Here is an 18,264-nt window from a genome sequence, read left to right as displayed (position 1 = left end):
AAATTTACTGTGAATTTTAAGTATCTTTTAATAACAAATGGTTTCAAAAAATTGGAAGTTTTTTTAAAACATGAAGACGGGAGTATAGAACAAAAAGTAGAAAACCAAACTTGGAAAGGATGTGGCTATATAGAATATTCAAACACTGCACTCCGCATAAATGCGGTCAAAGACTGGATTTCTGTGGGATTCTGGAAAGCAGATTTGAAAATACTGATGTCCTTATGCTTTGGATGAATTAGTAGTGTAAGGTGAGATTTTTGCGGTTGTTTTTTTTTGGGGGGGGACAGGGGGGTTCATAGCTCTCCTTTAAAACTTCTATTTATGATGAACTAGTGTGGTACCTGTTATAAAGCTGTTATTCAGAAAACCCATCCTTGACAATGCTCAGGCTTCAGTGGGCAGGTTTCCGTAAAAACCAAAACAAACAAAAAACCCAAACCAAATAAAACAGAAGCTGTACTGGCTTTCTGCAGGGGCCTTTTGGTGCTGGAAACCAGCAATGCCTTGAAGTTTCTAATGTGTTTGCTGTTGTTACACACACAGATCTCTGTGAGTCGTGATTAAATACAGCGCCCTTGTTCACAGAAAGAACTCTTTGTACTGGTGGAGATCTGTACTTTCATGAGGAGGGGAATGTATATGTACAGGGTCTTGTATCCTGTGCAGATATTTAAACTGCCTCTTTGTTTTGCCAAGCAGCTAACAGTGGTGTCAGTGGCCTCCCAGCCTCCCAATTCCCCCCAGAAGACGGTGGGCGTCCCACTGAATGTAGCGTTAGGACAGCAGATCCTCACAGTGCAGCAGTCAGCACCCTCCTCCCCTGGGAAGGCTATAGTCAACCACACAACCGCCCAGGTACAGACTGACTTTCCTTTGTCTTCTAGCATGTCTCTGTGTCATCACTTGCGGGAAACTCGAGTGTTGAACCGCAAATTGGCAATGGTCAGTCCCAAGGTGTTCTTGTAATGGTGTCTACTTAAGAATTGGCAAAAGCAGTGCAAAAAAGAGGAGCGTCTTCAGTCAAGGGGTGCAAACCGTTGCAAATCCATGCAAGGGCATGCTGTTAGAAAGCAGCTTTCCAGCCTGGAAAGCCCCGCTTGGTGCAAGTTCTCATCTCTGTATACTGAATCTCCCAAGTCAACTGAAAGGCTCCCTATGATATGAGGAAGAGTTCTTTGGGTGGTTCTATCTCTTCTACCAAGGTTTCTATGCCACTGACTAGGGCTGCTTTCCAGGTGTTTCTGAGGTTTGCAACAGTTCTCATGGCAGAGGTCTGCATAAGCAAGACACCGTGGTCTGAGACCTACAGAATTCAAAAATAGTGATTTCCTGTGTCTCGTTTCCAGAAAAATGGGGTTTATAAATTGATTTGCATTAATGAATGACTAGACAAAACTGACCTTTCTTGTAAACTACAGTTTTTACGTTTTTCCTCTTTTGTAAACTGAGGAGAATCTTTTTCTGTCTTACTTGTTTACATTCTTGTTTTGGTAAACTTGAAGTGATGCATATGAGTATAAATAACCAGAGTGGATATAGCAGGGAGTAGGCACAGTTGCATGTACAGCACAAGACCAGAGACTCGGACAGGTTTTGCTAGTCTTGTCTTACTGATACAGATGACAATTAGAATGCTGATATGGGGATGTGGACAGGAGTATGATTTGAATTTATTTCAGAGTAAAACTATCAAAATTGTCTTATTGAAGTAGTCGTTAAAAGGCTAAGTCACTCTAATGCAAGCACCTGAAATGAAAAAACAGAGGTGGCTGTGGGGTATGCATACCAAGTTCTGATACAAAGCTGTCTGACACAAAATGATGGTTTCACCTGCCTTCCCTGGGCTCAAGAACATGCCTTTGGAAGACCTGGCATCCATTTCTACAATTTTCTGAGTTGTCCTTGGATTGGAGCCACTAGCTTGTGTGGTAGAGGGAACTTGGCCACACTGGTCTCCCTCTGATAACACTTAAGCTGTGACTATGCTTACAGATAATGCTTATTTTGAATTGCTCAGGGTTGTTGAGGTTTCAGTGTATTAAAAAAACAAAACAAAATAAAAAAAAAATAAAATAAAAAAAAAAAACAAACCCAAAAAACCCCCCAAAAACACAAGAAAGCACTTTCTTTTTAAATACTGGACTTATTTCCAGTGAAATATGTGCAAATTGACATTTCATTTGTGTAGCTGTTGAAAGCGGGGGAGCTGGGAAAAACCTTTACCATGAAGTCACATACTATCAACCAAATTTAATACTAAAACTTAATGCCAAGGACAGTGATATGTCTAATATTACTATTAAAAGATACTGAGAATAAAAAGCTGAGCTCCAAAAGAAGTTAGATGGAAGGATAAAGAGGAAGGATAAACCAAGGTTTGAGATTGTCAACAAGGCTAGAAAAAGAGGCTGTTATCAAACTGGTAGACTTTTGAATGTGTGTAAACAAAATAAACACTTGATTGTTATCAGTTTGTAGTTTGAAAGTGGAAAGATGCACATTCCAGACATACTGACTTCCAGCTGTGAGGTAGCACAGGTCTGCCAAGCTTCCTTTCTTTCCCCTCTTTGCTTTTTTTCTTAAATTTATTTTCTTACTCTACATTGTTCTTGCTTCTTTTGTTTCTCAGCTGGTACCATGTTTCTCATGTCTTCAGCTATCAGTTTATGGACACTTCCATTTGCTTCTCAAGGGCTGCACAGTGATTTCTGTGTATTAGTCGCAAACTATCTTAACAGGACATATCTATATACGTGATAAACCATGCCACAGTCCAACACTAACAGTTCTGCAAGTTCTTACGATGTGGTTTTATTAGTAGGAATATATTTCTAGGCTTGATTTTGCATACAAACTGAGCAATGTTATCTGTAGTCACCTGAAGTCTTTTTGGCAGCCATTATATCTGGGGAAGTGGACTGAGTCACCCTACTCATGTAAATATTAGTTTATTCTTGTGTTCCGTGTAGAGCATTGAAAATGGAATTGGGTTTTCTCTGAGCTGTTGAGAGGCATTTAATCTCTCTGCATCTGTTTTACTTCTGAAAGAAGAAGTGGGGGTAACTTCCTTCTCAAGGATACGAATGGATCAGAAAGTTACTAACTAAGGAATAAATGTGCTGATGTTTTCTCTGCCTTTGTACAAGTAACTTTGTGCTGTCTGTGTTGGCTTAACAGGCTGTGAAATCAGCAGTGCAGACCATTACTGTAGGAGGAGTGGGCACATCTCAATTTAAGACAATTATTCCCTTGGCAACTGCACCCAATGTTCAGCAAATTCAGGTACCTGGAAGCAAGTTCCATTATGTCAGACTTGTTACTGCCACAACAGCCAATAGTTCAACCCAATCGGCCAGTCAGAATCCCAGTACGAATACACAGCCTCTTCAACAGGGTAAGTGCTGGTGCTAATATATTGTCTGAATTTTTTCTTGGGTTTTTCATGTTTGTTTTGTAAGGATTAAAAGCAGTACATGATCGAGATCTATCAAGACTGACACATGTGCTTGGTTTTGTGGTAAGGCTCCTATAGATTTCATATTCTGTTATCTCTGATTTGTATGTGGAACTACTCCTCTGTGACAAAGTGCTCTGTAGTTGGACCTGAATCTTTGAAGCATTTTGTGTTGCTTTTCCCTAATTTGTCAGCTTTGTGGGTGATTTATGGCAAGTCCCAGATCTTCTCTATGAAAAGCATGAAGCCAGGACAGTCCACAAACATGTTGCCAGAAGTCCTGCAACTTGAAGATCCCTACATGTAAAATGTTTTAGAAGCACCAGATTTTACTGCTGGTTTCTGTCCATGGTTTCTGGAGCTGTGATGGAATAAAGGATTTCAAACCAGGCTGTGGTTTGTGTATTCTCCTCTTGCCAAGAGAAATCCAGTGTCCAGAGGAGCTCTGTACTCAAGCTGGTTTTTGAGCTATAGCCATGAAATGTGTGTGTGCACTCTTGTGCCACATACCTCTTTACAAAAGTGTTCTTTAGACATAAGTGTTGTGTGCCATGAGTTAGGTCAGTTAATCTTGATGCATTAGTTACAGTTTAAGTATCTTTGCTTTAAGCGCATATGAAAGTCTGGAGGACTGATCTGTGGAATCTGAATAACGTGTGTTAATGTGATGTTTCTTGATACTAGCGAAGCCAGTGGTAGTGAATGCAACCCCGGTGCGGATGTCTGTTCCCATAGTGCCAGCACAGACTGTGAAACAGGTGAGCTAAATGTAAAAGGTATATTCCTGACTTAGTTTGGCTGGGTGGAAGAAAAAGTGGTTTCAGCACTGTAATGAAATGTTCTAATAGAAGTGCCTTTTGAATCAACAGAACAATGATTTCATTAACATCTCTCTTCCTCCCCAGGTGGTGCCCAAACCGATCAACCCAGCTTCCCAGAGAGTTACTACTAGTCAGCCCCAACAAAGACTTATTATGCCAGCAACCCCACTGCCACAGATACAGCCCAACCTCACCAACCTCCCACCGGGCACTGTACTGGCACCAGCACCTGGTACAGGAAACGTTGGGTATGCGGTCCTTCCAGCTCAGTATGTCACACAGGTATGCTCTTAACCCAGAGATAAAGTAGTAAATAGTGCTGTTGTGGAACACACTGTCTTCCTCTTAAAGGTTCTTACTTCCCTGCTGTCACCTGACAGTTAAGGGGACTTTAGGGATCCTTGGCAGAATGATGGTGGCACTAAATCGTAGTTATAGTTTAAGCTTTATTTTCTTAACAGGATTTTTTTATTAGTATAGCGTAGAATCAAAATAGTAGAGGATTTCTATAAGCAGGGTGAGTGTAGTACAATGTAAGTAATGTAGTACAGAATTTATAATGCAACTTAGCTTATAATTTCTAATCACCTAGACCCTCTGCAGGTCAGGTCAGATCTTAATACATGGTTTGCTTTATCTATATAACAGTAATAATCTAGACTTGAAAATCATACAGAAAAGTACAAGTCACTCAGAGAAAGCGGATGTCAGCGGAAGCATCCCTGGCTGCTGCGGAGGGGGTCACAGGTCTCACTGTCCAGCAGCAGTTCTGGTTCAAGTTTCTCATTTAGGACTTGTAACTGCTTGATTTTATAGACAGTGCTCTGTGTGCTGTTACACTTCTCTGATCTGCGGCAAGGACTTCTTGTCTGGGCACCTGAGGCCTTCACAGCCAGTAAAGAAGGGAGTATTTGGTCTTGTGCCCAGGACCCCTGAGACCAGTAGCGAGGGGAAGAAGCAATCTATTTAATTTGTCTACTTGGTTCACAAGACTTTCAGGGCCTGATAATGAGGGGAAAGGGAACAAATACATGACCTACTTTGTCACAGAGAATGGCTGCTTGCATTATAAAATTGTGTTAGTTATGATAACCACATTATCAAGGGTCAGGAGCATGTGGTACTGGTCACACTAGCCCCAGTCTAGGGTTTAGGTTTTTACTCTTTGCCAAGATCTGGCCAACATTCAGAATAAAAAGGAGAATAAATTAAACCTTCAGCTGAAGGCTGACCAGCCAGTCTGTACAAACAATGACTCGTGGCATTACTGTTACCAATGTCACTTCTGGTTCCTTTCTGGTTTTGTCACAGATGCAGTTTGACCCTGAAGACTCTTACTGGGTCTTTCCAGTCCACTTCCACAAATCTTACCTTAAACTGAATACCATTTGCTGGTCCCCTCCTCAGAGGTTTTGTGTTCCAGACACAGTCTGTCCCCTGTGGCCTGGCCCCAGTAGGTCCATATTTTATGTGCTAATCTGTCTTCAGAACCTGTCCCAGCAGGAATAAATAACTGCATGGAGGTAATACCAATGAAGGTAGCCCAAAACAGCATTGTTTGGCAGGTTTATTTCGAGGTTTTGTGGGGGCTTTTTATGTGAAAAACAAACTCTGGGTCCAGGTATGTAGACAATGTAAATCATTTGACTTGTTCGTATTTAATTACATAAGTGGCTTACATATAAAAGAAGCTGCTAAAGTATTTATGCAGGAAGCAATCCTGCTCTATTAGGGGCAAAGCAGGGAAAAGCATTTTAAGCATGTTTTTTAGGAGCTGGAACTGTTTGTGGTCTGAACACTTCTGTGTGTAGCCTGTTATCTGTGTGGCTGTAGCACTGTAATAGAGAACAAAAATGTCTAAACCAATGTTTTTATGCTAAATATGGAGGCAGGAAATTGTTGCCTTGTCCAAATTCTATATGTGTCTGAAACTGTGCTTACAGAATATATTATTTTTGTAATAAAGACTAGCTACACATCCTCTTGTGTATATTCTAATTTCCTTTATTATTTTATTAACCTTTTTGTTAGCTACAGCAATCATCATATGTATCTATAGCAAGCAACACTGGCTTTACAGGGACACCTTGTATCCAGTCCCAAGCACGGCTACCATTCAACGGGTGAGTGTTTTGCAACAACAACAAAACCTAACAAAAACAAAACTCTTGCAGTATAGGCTGCTGAATAAGCATCATCTTTCAGTCCCATTATAAAGAAGGGTGGGAACTGAGGTGTTGGAGTTGGGTTTGGGGGGTGTTCCAAGAAAATCAAGTATACTGTGGTATGGTTATTACCTCTGACTAAAGGACATGGATCTGTCTGACAGTTGAGCCGATTTCCTGATGAAAGCTGTGTTTTGATTTGTTTCTTGAACTCAGTAGCAGGAAGTTGACCTGAAAGCTCCCTGTTGCTCATTCTTCATTTTGCATTGTACTTGGGAGCTACAGGCCTCAGTTTTTTCTGGGCACTGCTGGAAAAAGATGCTAGATGTTACAAGAGCTAGATGCTTAGCATATGCAGAAATCAAGCTGAACAGCAAAATGGAACTGAAGCCTAAAATGGATCCTAGTAAGAAGGCTTTGGTGGTTTTCAGTCTTGTATTTTTCCTTTAAGGATGAAAATAACAGCTCACACATATTATTTTCCCTTTGTCAATCCAGCAGGCTTAGCTCTTCTGCACAGTCCTTTTGTGTTATTGTTTGCTGGAAATTGTAAACAACAAAGTGCTTTTTGTTGCTGCAACCTCAACTAATACAAAGTAATCCCAAATCCAGATGCCACTATTCAAATGAATGGGTTTGATTTAATCTTTCTGATACTACATGCAGAAATTGTTGGATAGGGATGGAATGAATCTCATCAAAAGCGATTAGTGACACAAAATCTGAGTTTTAAGAGTAGTGTCTGTGTCTGATACAAAATTTATCTATAAACTGAATACCATGTTTTGGCTTGCTTTCCCATTATTCCAGAAGTTTTTATTTGTTTTCAATTCCAACTAGAACACAATGAAAAGCATAAGTATTTTGAGTGAACCTTGTCCCCCTGCATGTAGAGAAGTTCTGGGGAAGTTTTCACTGATTCCAGTTTTCAGTTACAATGCTTCCTCTGGCTTTAAGCCTCGTTTCTACTTCAGGCATGCAGCCAGATTTGTAGCAAATAACTCAGATCTTTGAGTTTGAAAAGCATTATATAAAGGTACTGTGTATAATAGTTACTTAAACGCATTCAGCCAAAAAAGTAATGCAAGGGAAATATAAAGATATTTTTTGTAAGCTTTTATTATGAGCTATTTACTTGACTTTAAAATAGGAAGAAACTGATAAAACACTGTGCATGTGTCTAAATGCACTTTTTTCCCCACACAGAATAATTCCTTGTGAATCAGCAAACCGCCCCAGGAAGCCTTGCAATTGTACTAAGTCTCTATGTTTGAAATTGTAAGTACAGCTTGGGTTTGGTTTGGGGGGTGGTTTTAAGCCTTATTTTTGACATCACAAATTTATGCCAAACATCAAAATATAATGTGTTTAAGTATGTCAGAAATGTTGTGTCTAGATGCTAATTTAAGGTTGCTGTTGATATTGGTGAAGATGTTGCAGTGCCTGTGTAATTTTGCAACTCCTGTGAGCTATATAGACCCTAACATTTAATGATTTTTCTAACTTCACAGCCTTGTTGCATGGTGGAGCCAATTCCACGCAGCAGCTATAGTTGTGTTGTTGCTATGATTGAAATGACATCCCATGGTATCATCAGTGGGCGTCTACTATACTTTGGTAAAGTGCATCAGTAATACTGTGCTGCATCAAGTACTTCAGAAAAATTGGGCTGTGTTTCATTTTGTTAAATGACTAACAGTCAAGGGATTCTTCACTGATAGGTCTGAGTCTTGCTCATTCTGATGAGTTATTCTGTTATTCAGTGTCTTTGTAAGAATTGTAAGAATTTGTAAGGCCATTGCAGCTTCTAAAAGTTTTTGATATAATTTATTTCTGGGACCATTCAGGATGCTGAAAATGACCAAAATGCGTTTCTACCAACTGAAGGGCTGTAGTGGACTCCAGGGCAACCCTAGTCTAGTTCTTGTAGTATTACCCTGGGCAAGCCACGGGAAGTCAACCACCCTTGAGTTATACCTGTATCTTTAGACAGCAACTGGACCTGCACTAGAGGATTTAGGCCTTGAGATAAGGCTGATACAACTTGTATGCATGAAGTTGAGGATAGGGTGACCCCCTTACCTTATTGATGCATGTGCATATTATCAGACTAGGAACTTGTGCTGCTGCCATCAGTACTAACACCAATGTAATGGTCATGCTTACAAATGCCTTCTGCATCTTCTGTTTCAGGTACTGTGATTGTTTTGCAAATGGTGAATTCTGCAATAACTGCAACTGCACAAATTGTTATAACAACCTGGACCATGAAAATGATAGGCAAAAAGCAATAAAGGTGAGGGGCCTCTTCCTCTGCCCCTGGGATGAAAGCCGTTTAGCTTGTATCTTCTGAAGCTATGGCATGGGGCAGAGTGGGTGTATAATGCCCTGATCTCCTCCCACAAGTGGAAAGCTTAAATCCTTTTATTGCACCTCTAAATTCTGCTCCATGCATTCAGTGACTGACCCTTTGGGTCTGCATTGACAGGCCTGCCTTGACAGAAATCCTGAAGCCTTCAAGCCCAAGATAGGGAAAGGAAAGGAAGGAGAATCGGATCGGAGACACAGCAAAGGATGTAACTGTAAACGCTCGGGATGTCTCAAAAACTACTGCGAATGTTATGAGGTACAAAGCATTATCTCTTAAAGATACTGGCTTTTTCCCTTCAGTGCTGCAACCTCTCTTATTTGCTCTGTCTCTTTGTATTACTATCATGTTTGTGTTCTGTTCTTTTCTACTGCTGTAATGTTATATCTTCTCTCAGCAGCTTGCACATAGAAAGACACATATATGGCAAAACTGGTTACTTCTGTTGTATATGCTTAACTGTAAACCACGTAGTAACTTTGAACTTGGGCTTGAATTTGTCCTTTACTGAGGAGCAGTATTTCCTAAAGAAATCTGCCGCTCCAGTTCCCTAGGAGATGTTGAAGCAGGATCCAACAGACACTCTGAGATAGAACATGTCTGTAGAAGACAAGCAAAAGTTGTTGTGTCAGCTGACTAATCAGTCTGCGGATGTGGCAGACTGACCTCTCGTAGCTCAACCACGTAAATTCCACTGGAAACGGTAGATTGATGAACAAAGGGATGAGTGGGTAACCATTGATTTGCCTTTGATTCAAGTATGCATTCTGAGAAGGCAAGTCAGTTTGAGATGAGAAGTTAGAAAACTAGTGCTTGGAGGTTTCTTCTCATGGTTAATTGATGAAAGATTAAATTCATTTTATTATGGCTTGTCATAAAGGGAGTCAGTTACAAGAGGTTTCTCATTTTTTTTTGTTTCTTTCAGGCAAAAATCATGTGTTCTTCCATATGCAAATGTATTGGCTGTAAAAATTTTGAAGAAAGCCCAGAGCGAAAGACATTGATGCATTTAGCAGATGCTGCAGAAGTTAGGGTCCAGCAGCAGACCGCTGCAAAGACCAAGTTATCTTCCCAGATCTCAGATCTGCTGACAAGGCCAACACCAACACTCAGCAGTGGTGGTGGGAAGTAAGTTATGCAGCACCCTCTTTCAGTTGCTTCTAATGTGTTTTTTTTCTATGTGGCAGGTCATCTTTGAATGTTATCTGTGTAAGCTGTAGAAGCACTCATATGAATGGAACTTCTTGTTCACATAACTGTGCTTTCTATGGAACCTATAGTATGCCAAGCTTACCTGTGTTCAAGCACATAACTAAACTAATCTTCTCATGGTTGCCCATGTGCTCACAGAAAGCATGGAGTACAAGTGTCCCATCTACTGAGAGGATGTAATCCTTGAGTTGTGAGTAAAAGCTGGAGAATTCTATGTCTCGGGTATTTCTGTTTCAAAATGTACATCCATGGAGGCAGACACCAAAGCACAATGGCCCACCATTTGACTGTAACTGTGGTTTATTCACTCCCTTTTCATTGCCTAAAGGCTTCTGGAAACAATGGGACAGATGAAATCTCATCAGTCCTTGTATTAAAATGTTGCGTAGCCCTGGAGTTAGGCACATTGTGTGTTTTTGCTGAGAGCGACTGGATCTTTCTTTTGTTTCAGGTTGCCCTTTACGTTTGTAACCAAGGAGGTAGCTGATGCAACCTGTGAATGCCTTCTTGCACAGGCAGAACAAGCAGAGAAGACAGGCAAGTCAAAAGCTGCAGCAGAGCGCATGATCCTGGAGGAGTTTGGACGCTGTTTGATGAGAGTTATTAACTCTGCGGGAAAGTCCAGAAGTGACCCTTGTGCCATGAACTGCTGATTCGTGCACATGAGCCACAATGAAGTGGACTGAACAGAACACTTAAGGCACAGGGACACTTTGGTTTGGCATAGAGGATTTAATAGTTGTTAATTTGGTGCTTGTTGTAAATTGACCTGCATAATATCAAAACATGCAAATCTTTTTATAACAATATGTAGAGCCTTTTAAATCTTAGCTAAATCCTCTTCTACTTAAGACAATGCTTAAAGGTCAATTTTCTTCCTGGTGTACAGCTTTTACCTTGGGTTTCTTAAAAATTAGATGTATTCTCCTCTTTCCCCCAAAATAATTACCTGAAGGGCATATATAAATTATTATAATATATATTATTACAGTGTATGGAGTTGCATTACTTTGTGCATACAGGAAAACGCAGGTGATGTCAACAGATAGGTGATGCTTTTGGCAACAGGCCCATAATAAGGAGGTACCACTGTATCCAAGACAGTTCTGAAAGGAAATGTGTAAAAGCATCTAAATAGAAGGTAGTACTTGTATTTGCGACCTGACACAGCATGTTCCATTAGCACATGGAGCACTGTGAAATATACAGGCAATAATACAGAGGGGTGGGTTGCATATTTAGCATTGGGCAAGTGGTGGAGAATCTTGCTGGAGTGAGGCCCAAGGAGTTTAGAGGCTAATGGAATTAACAGGAATTTTTTGATAGGAATGTGGCTGAGAGCTCATGTTGGTTAAGCTGGAACTTGAAGGCTAAGACAGTGGCCTGTTCTCAGCAGTGAGGAAGGGCAGCCACACCACAATGCCAGGTATCTGCTCAGTGTACAGTGTTACCTAAGCATGCAGCCAACGGATGCTATTTCTTAGGTGTTTACCTGGTTTTTCAGAAGTCTGCGACAGCCTAATCTCTCACTGGAGATAGGGCTGTGCAGTCTGTTGTGTTTTTGAGGATCAAGCTGTAACCCTGCAAAGCATTTAAGCCTAAGAAGCTGAGGTCATGGGAGGTGTTGGAACCACAGTTGTCTTAATGAGGACTTGAGACAATCTGCATCCAAATTGACTTGCAAACAGAGGTAGGGTAATGTTTAGCCTGGTTGCAGGTCTTCAGGGCGCTGCTTCGCTGTATGTTGTCAGCTTAGTTGGCATAAGGGTTATTTAAGTGTTGTTTAGAATGACTGAGAGCCATGATCAGAGAGGATGCTAGGACAAAATCAGGATTGCTTTCAAAACAGATACATAGATCCTTTTACACAAAGCAGGGGGGCGGGGGGGTGGGCAGGGGCAATAAACTATAGCTGTGTATAGACTTAGGACAGGGGATATTTTTCAGTATTTGTTACAGGCAATCTCGCATCATGTTTCTGGTAGCAGAACACATTTGCAAAATTAACCTAGTAGATTATTTACCTACCATGGATGTCTATAACTATGTTTTAATCACAGGCATTTTTATTACCTGTCTCACTGCAGTCTGAACTATTTAGGTTTTTCCAAAAAAGATTTAGTATTCCTCATGTAAAAATGTAAATACAGAGAAAAGCAGCAGAGCTCTTTCTCCAGGTTTTCTAGCAGGGCCAGGCTGGAGAAAGGTAGGGGTTAGGCAAACCAGCAGCAGAGCTAAGTGCCTACATGTATGATGGCAATAGGGTGGGAGGATGCTTCCCCTCCTGTCTTCACCCCAGTCCTGTGTACTGAGCAGAAAAGCCCTTGACCCTTCTCTGGTGCCTCCTCAAAATGCCTCAGGGGCTTGAAGGGCCTGGGAGGTGGCCAGCAGCAGTGACCATTGAGCCGTCCTTGCAAACAAGGTTTGACCTGCCAGTCACTGTCTGAAGGGCCTTGTCTGCTATAAATATTTCCCTGAGAATGAATAGCAAGTCTCTGAAAAGGGACTCCACCTCTTGTGTACATAAATTTTTTCATAATTAGGACTTGGATTTACTAAAAAAATCAGTGCAGTAACTTTACATGTAGATAGCGCGGATATTCAGTTTACTTCTAGTGACCTACTATAGTATGTCCAGTAAGATTTGTATAAATGTAAATTAGTGTAAGTGAATAAAGTAATACCCACTTACGTTATTTTCCAAACAGATTGCAATATGCCTTCTTTTGTTTAGACTTCAGTCCATGTTAATTTTGTATATATACCATGTCTTACTCTAAATTGCACCTTTTGTGATGTGTATTTATATACAGTGTGCTAAAACACTTGTGAAATTTAGATGACAGTTGTAATTATGTATGATGGCATTGCTTGAGAATATTTTTCTTGTAAAGACTTTAAAGGTGCAATCAAATGCTCCTTGTTCTTCTACTTTGTTTTGAACAAGCTTTCTCCAATATTAAGCTTGGATTCCTCTCTCCCCTCTCCCTGGTGCAGAATGTGTGAATTGGGTTTTGTACTTCCTTAGCCATTTGCATCAAACTGCTGGACAAGAGTTACAGTCAGGTTCATCCAGTTACATAAAAAATAATTGGGAATGGGGCAAAGGGTTCATTTTCTAGTTCTGTTTACATCTGAAAGGAGACAAATTAAATTTATATTTACTAGACCTATTCAAAGAATACACTTTTCTATATTGTACAAATGAAACAGTCCGATAAATCACAAAGAAAAATAAACCTTTATACTATTCTGTAAATACAAATTTTTTTGTACTCCTTGCCTTCAGCACTGCATATTGTTCACAGATGACTCTCACTGAACTATCAAAAGACAGTTGTTAACACCAGGCCTGCTTCTGATGTAAGAACTGGCCTGGATTTTCAGTATGAGATCAAATCCTGTCAGAGATAAACCCTTGGTTACTGGCACACTGTCATGCATAGTAATTTGTCTCACGTGGTGGCACAGTTCATAAAGGGCCAGAATGTGTGTACCAAGCCAGCACCAGGTAGTTGAGCCCACGTGATAGTTTCTTCATTTCTTTTGAACTCTTTAATGAGAAAGTGTGGGGCTTTTTATGCGCATTGGCTAGACAATAGCTAGGCTTGGACTGAGCAGAAAGGACATCCTAGGCCATTCTGCAGTGCCCTTGAAAACAGCATGGTGCTACAAAGAGCTCATTGAGGACCACAGGCAAAATTCTGAGGCAGAGCTTTGTGGAGAGCCTTAGCTTGCTTGTTAGCAGGATACAATGTACTGTTTTCTTGTGGCTTTTGTGTCTTTTGCAGAGATTTGTGAGCAGCTCTTGCAAAAACTCTATTACTACATTGCATTAAGGAATACAAGTCAGCTAAGAGAGCTTGTGGCTTGTTTCTCAAAGTAAAACCTGGTTTTATTTGTGTGCAGCCAATTTCCGTGTTCAGCTAAAAAAAAAAAAAAAATCTAGCAGTGTGGCAAAGGTAGTGTACAGTCAATGCTGAGGGAGTCTTAAGAGAGGTGTTAGGATGCTGAGGGCACAAAAGATGTTACTGGAACGCGCTTTTCCCCCTACTACACCAGCTGCCATGAGAGAAGGCTCTCTGGTACCTTAGGGTGCAGTTAGAGGACTGAGAGAAGGAATGAGGTGCTCAGAGTGACTTGGGATAAGTTTGTGCGGAGGGCATGGTAGAAGCTGGAGTTGAGGGTGTTTCAGAGATGGTGAATGTCTGAGCAAGGAGTTGCTGGGAAGAAAAAGCACTGTCCAAAATACACTGTGGGAAAAGGAGTAGTGTGGAAAATCACTTGATTGCAATTGTGGTGTTAGGAATGCTGAAAGACTCCACTAAAACTTGACAGCTCCTGTGGTGTAAGTCCAGCCAGCAGTATCTGTGGAGGGCAACAGCAGGTATGTATTTCTGGGAAATAATGGCAATTGGTACAGGGTTCCTAATACAACTGTTAAGTTTCCTTTAGAATATTTGATTTACTGGGTAACTGCCACACTTCTAAATACGTGGTTTAGTTCAAACTTCATCCTACCAAGCCCTGTAAAACTTCCTCAGCATCTCTTGGAAACCTCTGTCATCAGTATTTCAGTGAATTACAAAAGGATGTGTGAACTGTGTCAGTCATGGGTATTGGGCAGGTCAGCCACAGGAACACACAGAGCTCGGTGTCAGCCCAGCTGCAGCGCAGTCTCCAGCTTAGTAAACTGGTGGGCAGCACAGCACAAAACCCAGAAGTTCAGAAGTGGGGAGGCTGCGCACAGCATGCCTGCCATGTTCACATCTTTATTAGTGGCCATGAGGTCATGCACATCTTTGTGCATGACCTTCCCATTCAGGAGGAGGCTCATCATGAACTAAGCCAGACAAGCTCTCCCATGTAAAAAGAAAGTGGCAGCAGGCTTATGTCCAGCTGAAACAAATGCACAGTGAGGAACTGCCTGTTTCCAATGGCCCAGCTCATATTGGGGCTGAACATGTAAGCAGTACAAGTGTTACATTATGAGTGCAATCAGTCTGCCACTGGGATTTCAGCAGTGTTTTGCCAGTTGCCCTAAAAATCACATATAAAGGAGAAGGAAATAGTTTCCTAGAGCCTCTTGTAGCTGGGATTGGGTCCTTGGCAGTGACAGATTCAACATGGCTTTTTGCACAGGTAATTGGACTGGTGGGGGTTGGAACTCTGGAGGTTTTGGTTTGCTACTCCCAGAAGAGATTGCATGAAGTTCTGGGGTGCTGCTAATCTCAAAGCACAGCCTGAGGAACGCAGTGCAGCAGCTCTGCTCCCACCATAAGTAAGATCTAGGGGAGGAAGAAGAACCCAGATTGACCAGAGCCAGTTTTGTCCCTAGTAGGCGAAATGGCACCTTGAATATTATTCCTGTCCTGAGACATGAGGGATCACCTTTTTTCATTCCATCACCAACATGTGGCTTGAAAGTAACTTAACAGCCGTAGTTTTATGGGAAATAGTTGCCTTCCAACTCTATAGCTGCAACTGCTGTTCTGCATGGCAAAGTCTAGCAGCAGTTATGACAGACTTTGCTATTCCAGGTAAAGCACTGTATACCAAGGCAGCTTCCTTGCCATGGAAATGACCTGAAAAATTCAATCCTGCCTGATACCACCAAATCTGTTTCAAGTAATCAGAGGAAACAGCATCTGTGCCCTGGGCTGCAGGGGACATTACCAGCTCTGGGAGGATGGGGCCATTTGGCACAGTCGGGGCCATAAAATGGGACCTGAAATGCTTGTGAAGTGGGACCTGTGCCCTGCTGCAGCACACCCACATGCTGGTGCCTGGGGCTCCTATGCACAGAGGAGGGTGTCAGCACTGCTGGGTGCAATAGCCTGGGCCCAGCCTTAGTGCCACCCTCTCACCTTTATGGACAACAGCCTCTCTGCTCAGTGTCCACTATCTTGCTTGTAAAACATGGGGCTTCGGGGGTGCAGTTTGATATTGTAGCTTCCCCTTCCAGGGGATCTAGACTAAACCAACTTGTTTAGCTGCTTGATAAAACACATAGGAGTGGAGGCTTCTGTACAACTTGAGTGCCATTTTCTTTTCACATCTTTATTTTCCTTTTTAAGTAAAAGCTCTGCACACTTTCTTGCCTCCAGCTTTTTTAAAGCAGACTTACTTTGGTGAAATCAAACTGTCAGCATGCATGATTCTCCTCAGCCATGTGGAAGATGCATCAGTCTTCTCCTGGCAAGTGCATTCACAGCACTAAGCTATCCAGCACCTCTAGCGTACACTCTGCAGCGTCCCCTACCACTTCCCCAGGCATCTTGAGCAACCATCGATAATCCTGGCCTGCCACATAAGTCACATGAAATGCATGGCTGCTTTGCAGGATTGCTAGATGGAACACAGGATCAGATGCGCTTCCTTGCCTTGCTCAGCCAACCTCTGATCAAGTGCTTTGCAGTGGCCCAACACATCATGCTTATCAACACCAGTTTTGCCAGCCAAATCATGGGAAGACATCACTTCCTTGCTTGTGTTGCCTAGATCTGGCTATCACTGAGCCTCAGAAACAGAGAGCCATCCTTGGAACAGCACTGAGTACTCATGACCCCATGTAGGTTTGGCCTGACTGACAGCTACCCAGTGGTGAAGGAAACAAATGTTTTCCCTTCACTTTCTTCAATTTGTGCCTTCCACAATGGTATTTCAACTCCAGGTGTTTGGCACAGTTTGTTTTGACCTTTAAATAACATCGTGTTATTTCCTTTACTAAGATTGTGTAGTGATTGTTGACGCACACCTCCCCATGAAATAAATGGTTTGTGAGAGCGGGGAAGAGGGGACTTTCTCCCAGGAGCTCCTGGAAGATTTTCTGTTCTAGAGACAAGTGCCATAGCTTGGTGTTTTTGTTGCTGTCTCCTACTTTGCCATACCAGTTTAGGGCTTGTTCTGAAATGCTTGTTATGTGGTACACGCTTGCTGAGGGCAGGCTCACACCACCTAACTTTTTTATGTAGAGTACTGACCTACATCTTAGCCTGCTCTCATCTGACTCAAAAAGGGAAGCAACACAAACCTCACATTGCAAGTCAGAGGCTAATTGCTCAGCAATGAAGCCCGCAGTGCAGGTGATGCTTTGTACATGCAGGGATAGGTCTGTCAGTGCATTACTCAGTGCAGAGCCACGCAAAAGAAGGCCTGCACAATAGGGGTACTCTGTTGCCAGTGTCCTCCCATGAGCTGGGTTATACTGAGTCCGAACGCTGCCAAGGGTTAGATCTCTCCTGCGAGACAGGGCTATGTCCCAGGAGCTCATATTGCCTGAGCCACTGCTGTGTGGTGAGCCTGGTGCCAGGTTGCAGCCAGCCAGCAGTTTGTGATAAGCAGCCTGGAACACAGTGCATGTGGGATTCCCATTGCCACAGGCTTGCTGGAGGGTCCTTAGAAACAGCTCTAGGGCGTCAAGGCTGAAGGCGTAAGTCAGGAGGCGGTGGGAAGAAGTGCTTTCTGGAGACACATAGTTGGTGTAAAGCCACTTGAGGCTTTCAGCATTGAGCAAGAAACTCAGAAATCCTAGTTTCCGTTTGCTCTTAATAATGTATCTCCCCATAGAGTCCGTGAAGGAGATAAAGAAGTTCTTGGCCTCATTAAAGAGGTGGGTTATTTTGGTGTAATTTCCAACTAGCAAAGGCCCCATAAGTCCCATTCTATAGGGACCTCTGCCATGAAATACATCACACAGATGGCTCATCAACCGCACAAACTTGACAGTACCGCTACAGTTCTGGAATGAGGCCAGCCCCAGCTTCTGGAGGTGTTCCAGTGCATCAGCAACACCCTCACTGAACAACTGAGTAGCAAGGTTGACATTCAGGTGGTAACTCCCCTTACTCCCAGATCTGCCTGACTTGGAACTGCACAGCTCCAATATCCTCTGCTCCTGCAAAGCCGCAAGCTCCACCACGTGCTGCCACCGCACGGCGTCACCTGGCCACTCTATCTTCTGGAAGCACTGCAGAGCATTTCTTATCAGCTGGAGGGCATGGCAAACATCAAAGAAATATGTGATGCTGTGAGCAGAGCCAGGCGGATGCTGGAAAGTGCACTGAATCCTTTCAGGATCCATCCTGATCCCTAGAGCTCTGGCTGTCTGAGCACCACAAGCAGTGGCACCTGTCGTCACAGCCAGCACCCTGATGCCAATGTTGTTCAGTTTGTTGATGGCCTGACGAAGCAGCTGAGCGAGCAAGTAGCCAGTTGTGCTGTTCACAAAGAAGTAGCCAA

The 18,264-nt window shown here is 42.4% G+C and overlaps 1 protein-coding gene across 5 annotated transcripts in view; it reads left to right on the top strand.

Annotated features, from left to right (window-relative positions):
• Positions 1-13,243, top strand: part of LIN54 (lin-54 DREAM MuvB core complex component) — a 40,412-nt gene extending 27,169 nt beyond the window's left edge. For 4 of the 5 annotated variants that reach the window (XM_080627579.1, XM_080627576.1, XM_080627577.1 and 1 more), the window contains exons 5-14: positions 703-858; positions 3,181-3,397; positions 4,142-4,215; positions 4,363-4,560; positions 6,310-6,401; positions 7,650-7,721; positions 8,637-8,739; positions 8,932-9,069; positions 9,737-9,939; positions 10,475-13,243. In XM_080627579.1, coding sequence (XP_080483705.1) covers positions 703-858; positions 3,181-3,397; positions 4,142-4,215; positions 4,363-4,560; positions 6,310-6,401; positions 7,650-7,721; positions 8,637-8,739; positions 8,932-9,069; positions 9,737-9,939; positions 10,475-10,676 — 1,455 coding nt within the window. In that variant the 3' untranslated portion in view covers positions 10,677-13,243. The remainder of the gene's footprint in view (positions 1-702; positions 859-3,180; positions 3,398-4,141; positions 4,216-4,362; positions 4,561-6,309; positions 6,402-7,649; positions 7,722-8,636; positions 8,740-8,931; positions 9,070-9,736; positions 9,940-10,474) is intronic. The other variant, XM_080627580.1, reaches the window with a different exon arrangement.
• The last annotated feature ends 5,021 nt before the right edge of the window (positions 13,244-18,264 follow it).

The sequence above is a fragment of the Psittacula echo genome (genome assembly GCF_963264785.1).
Source record: "Psittacula echo genome assembly, chromosome: 1".
Taxonomy (NCBI): Eukaryota; Metazoa; Chordata; class Aves; order Psittaciformes; family Psittacidae; genus Psittacula; species Psittacula echo.
This window is presented reverse-complemented; position numbering and strand designations above follow the sequence as displayed.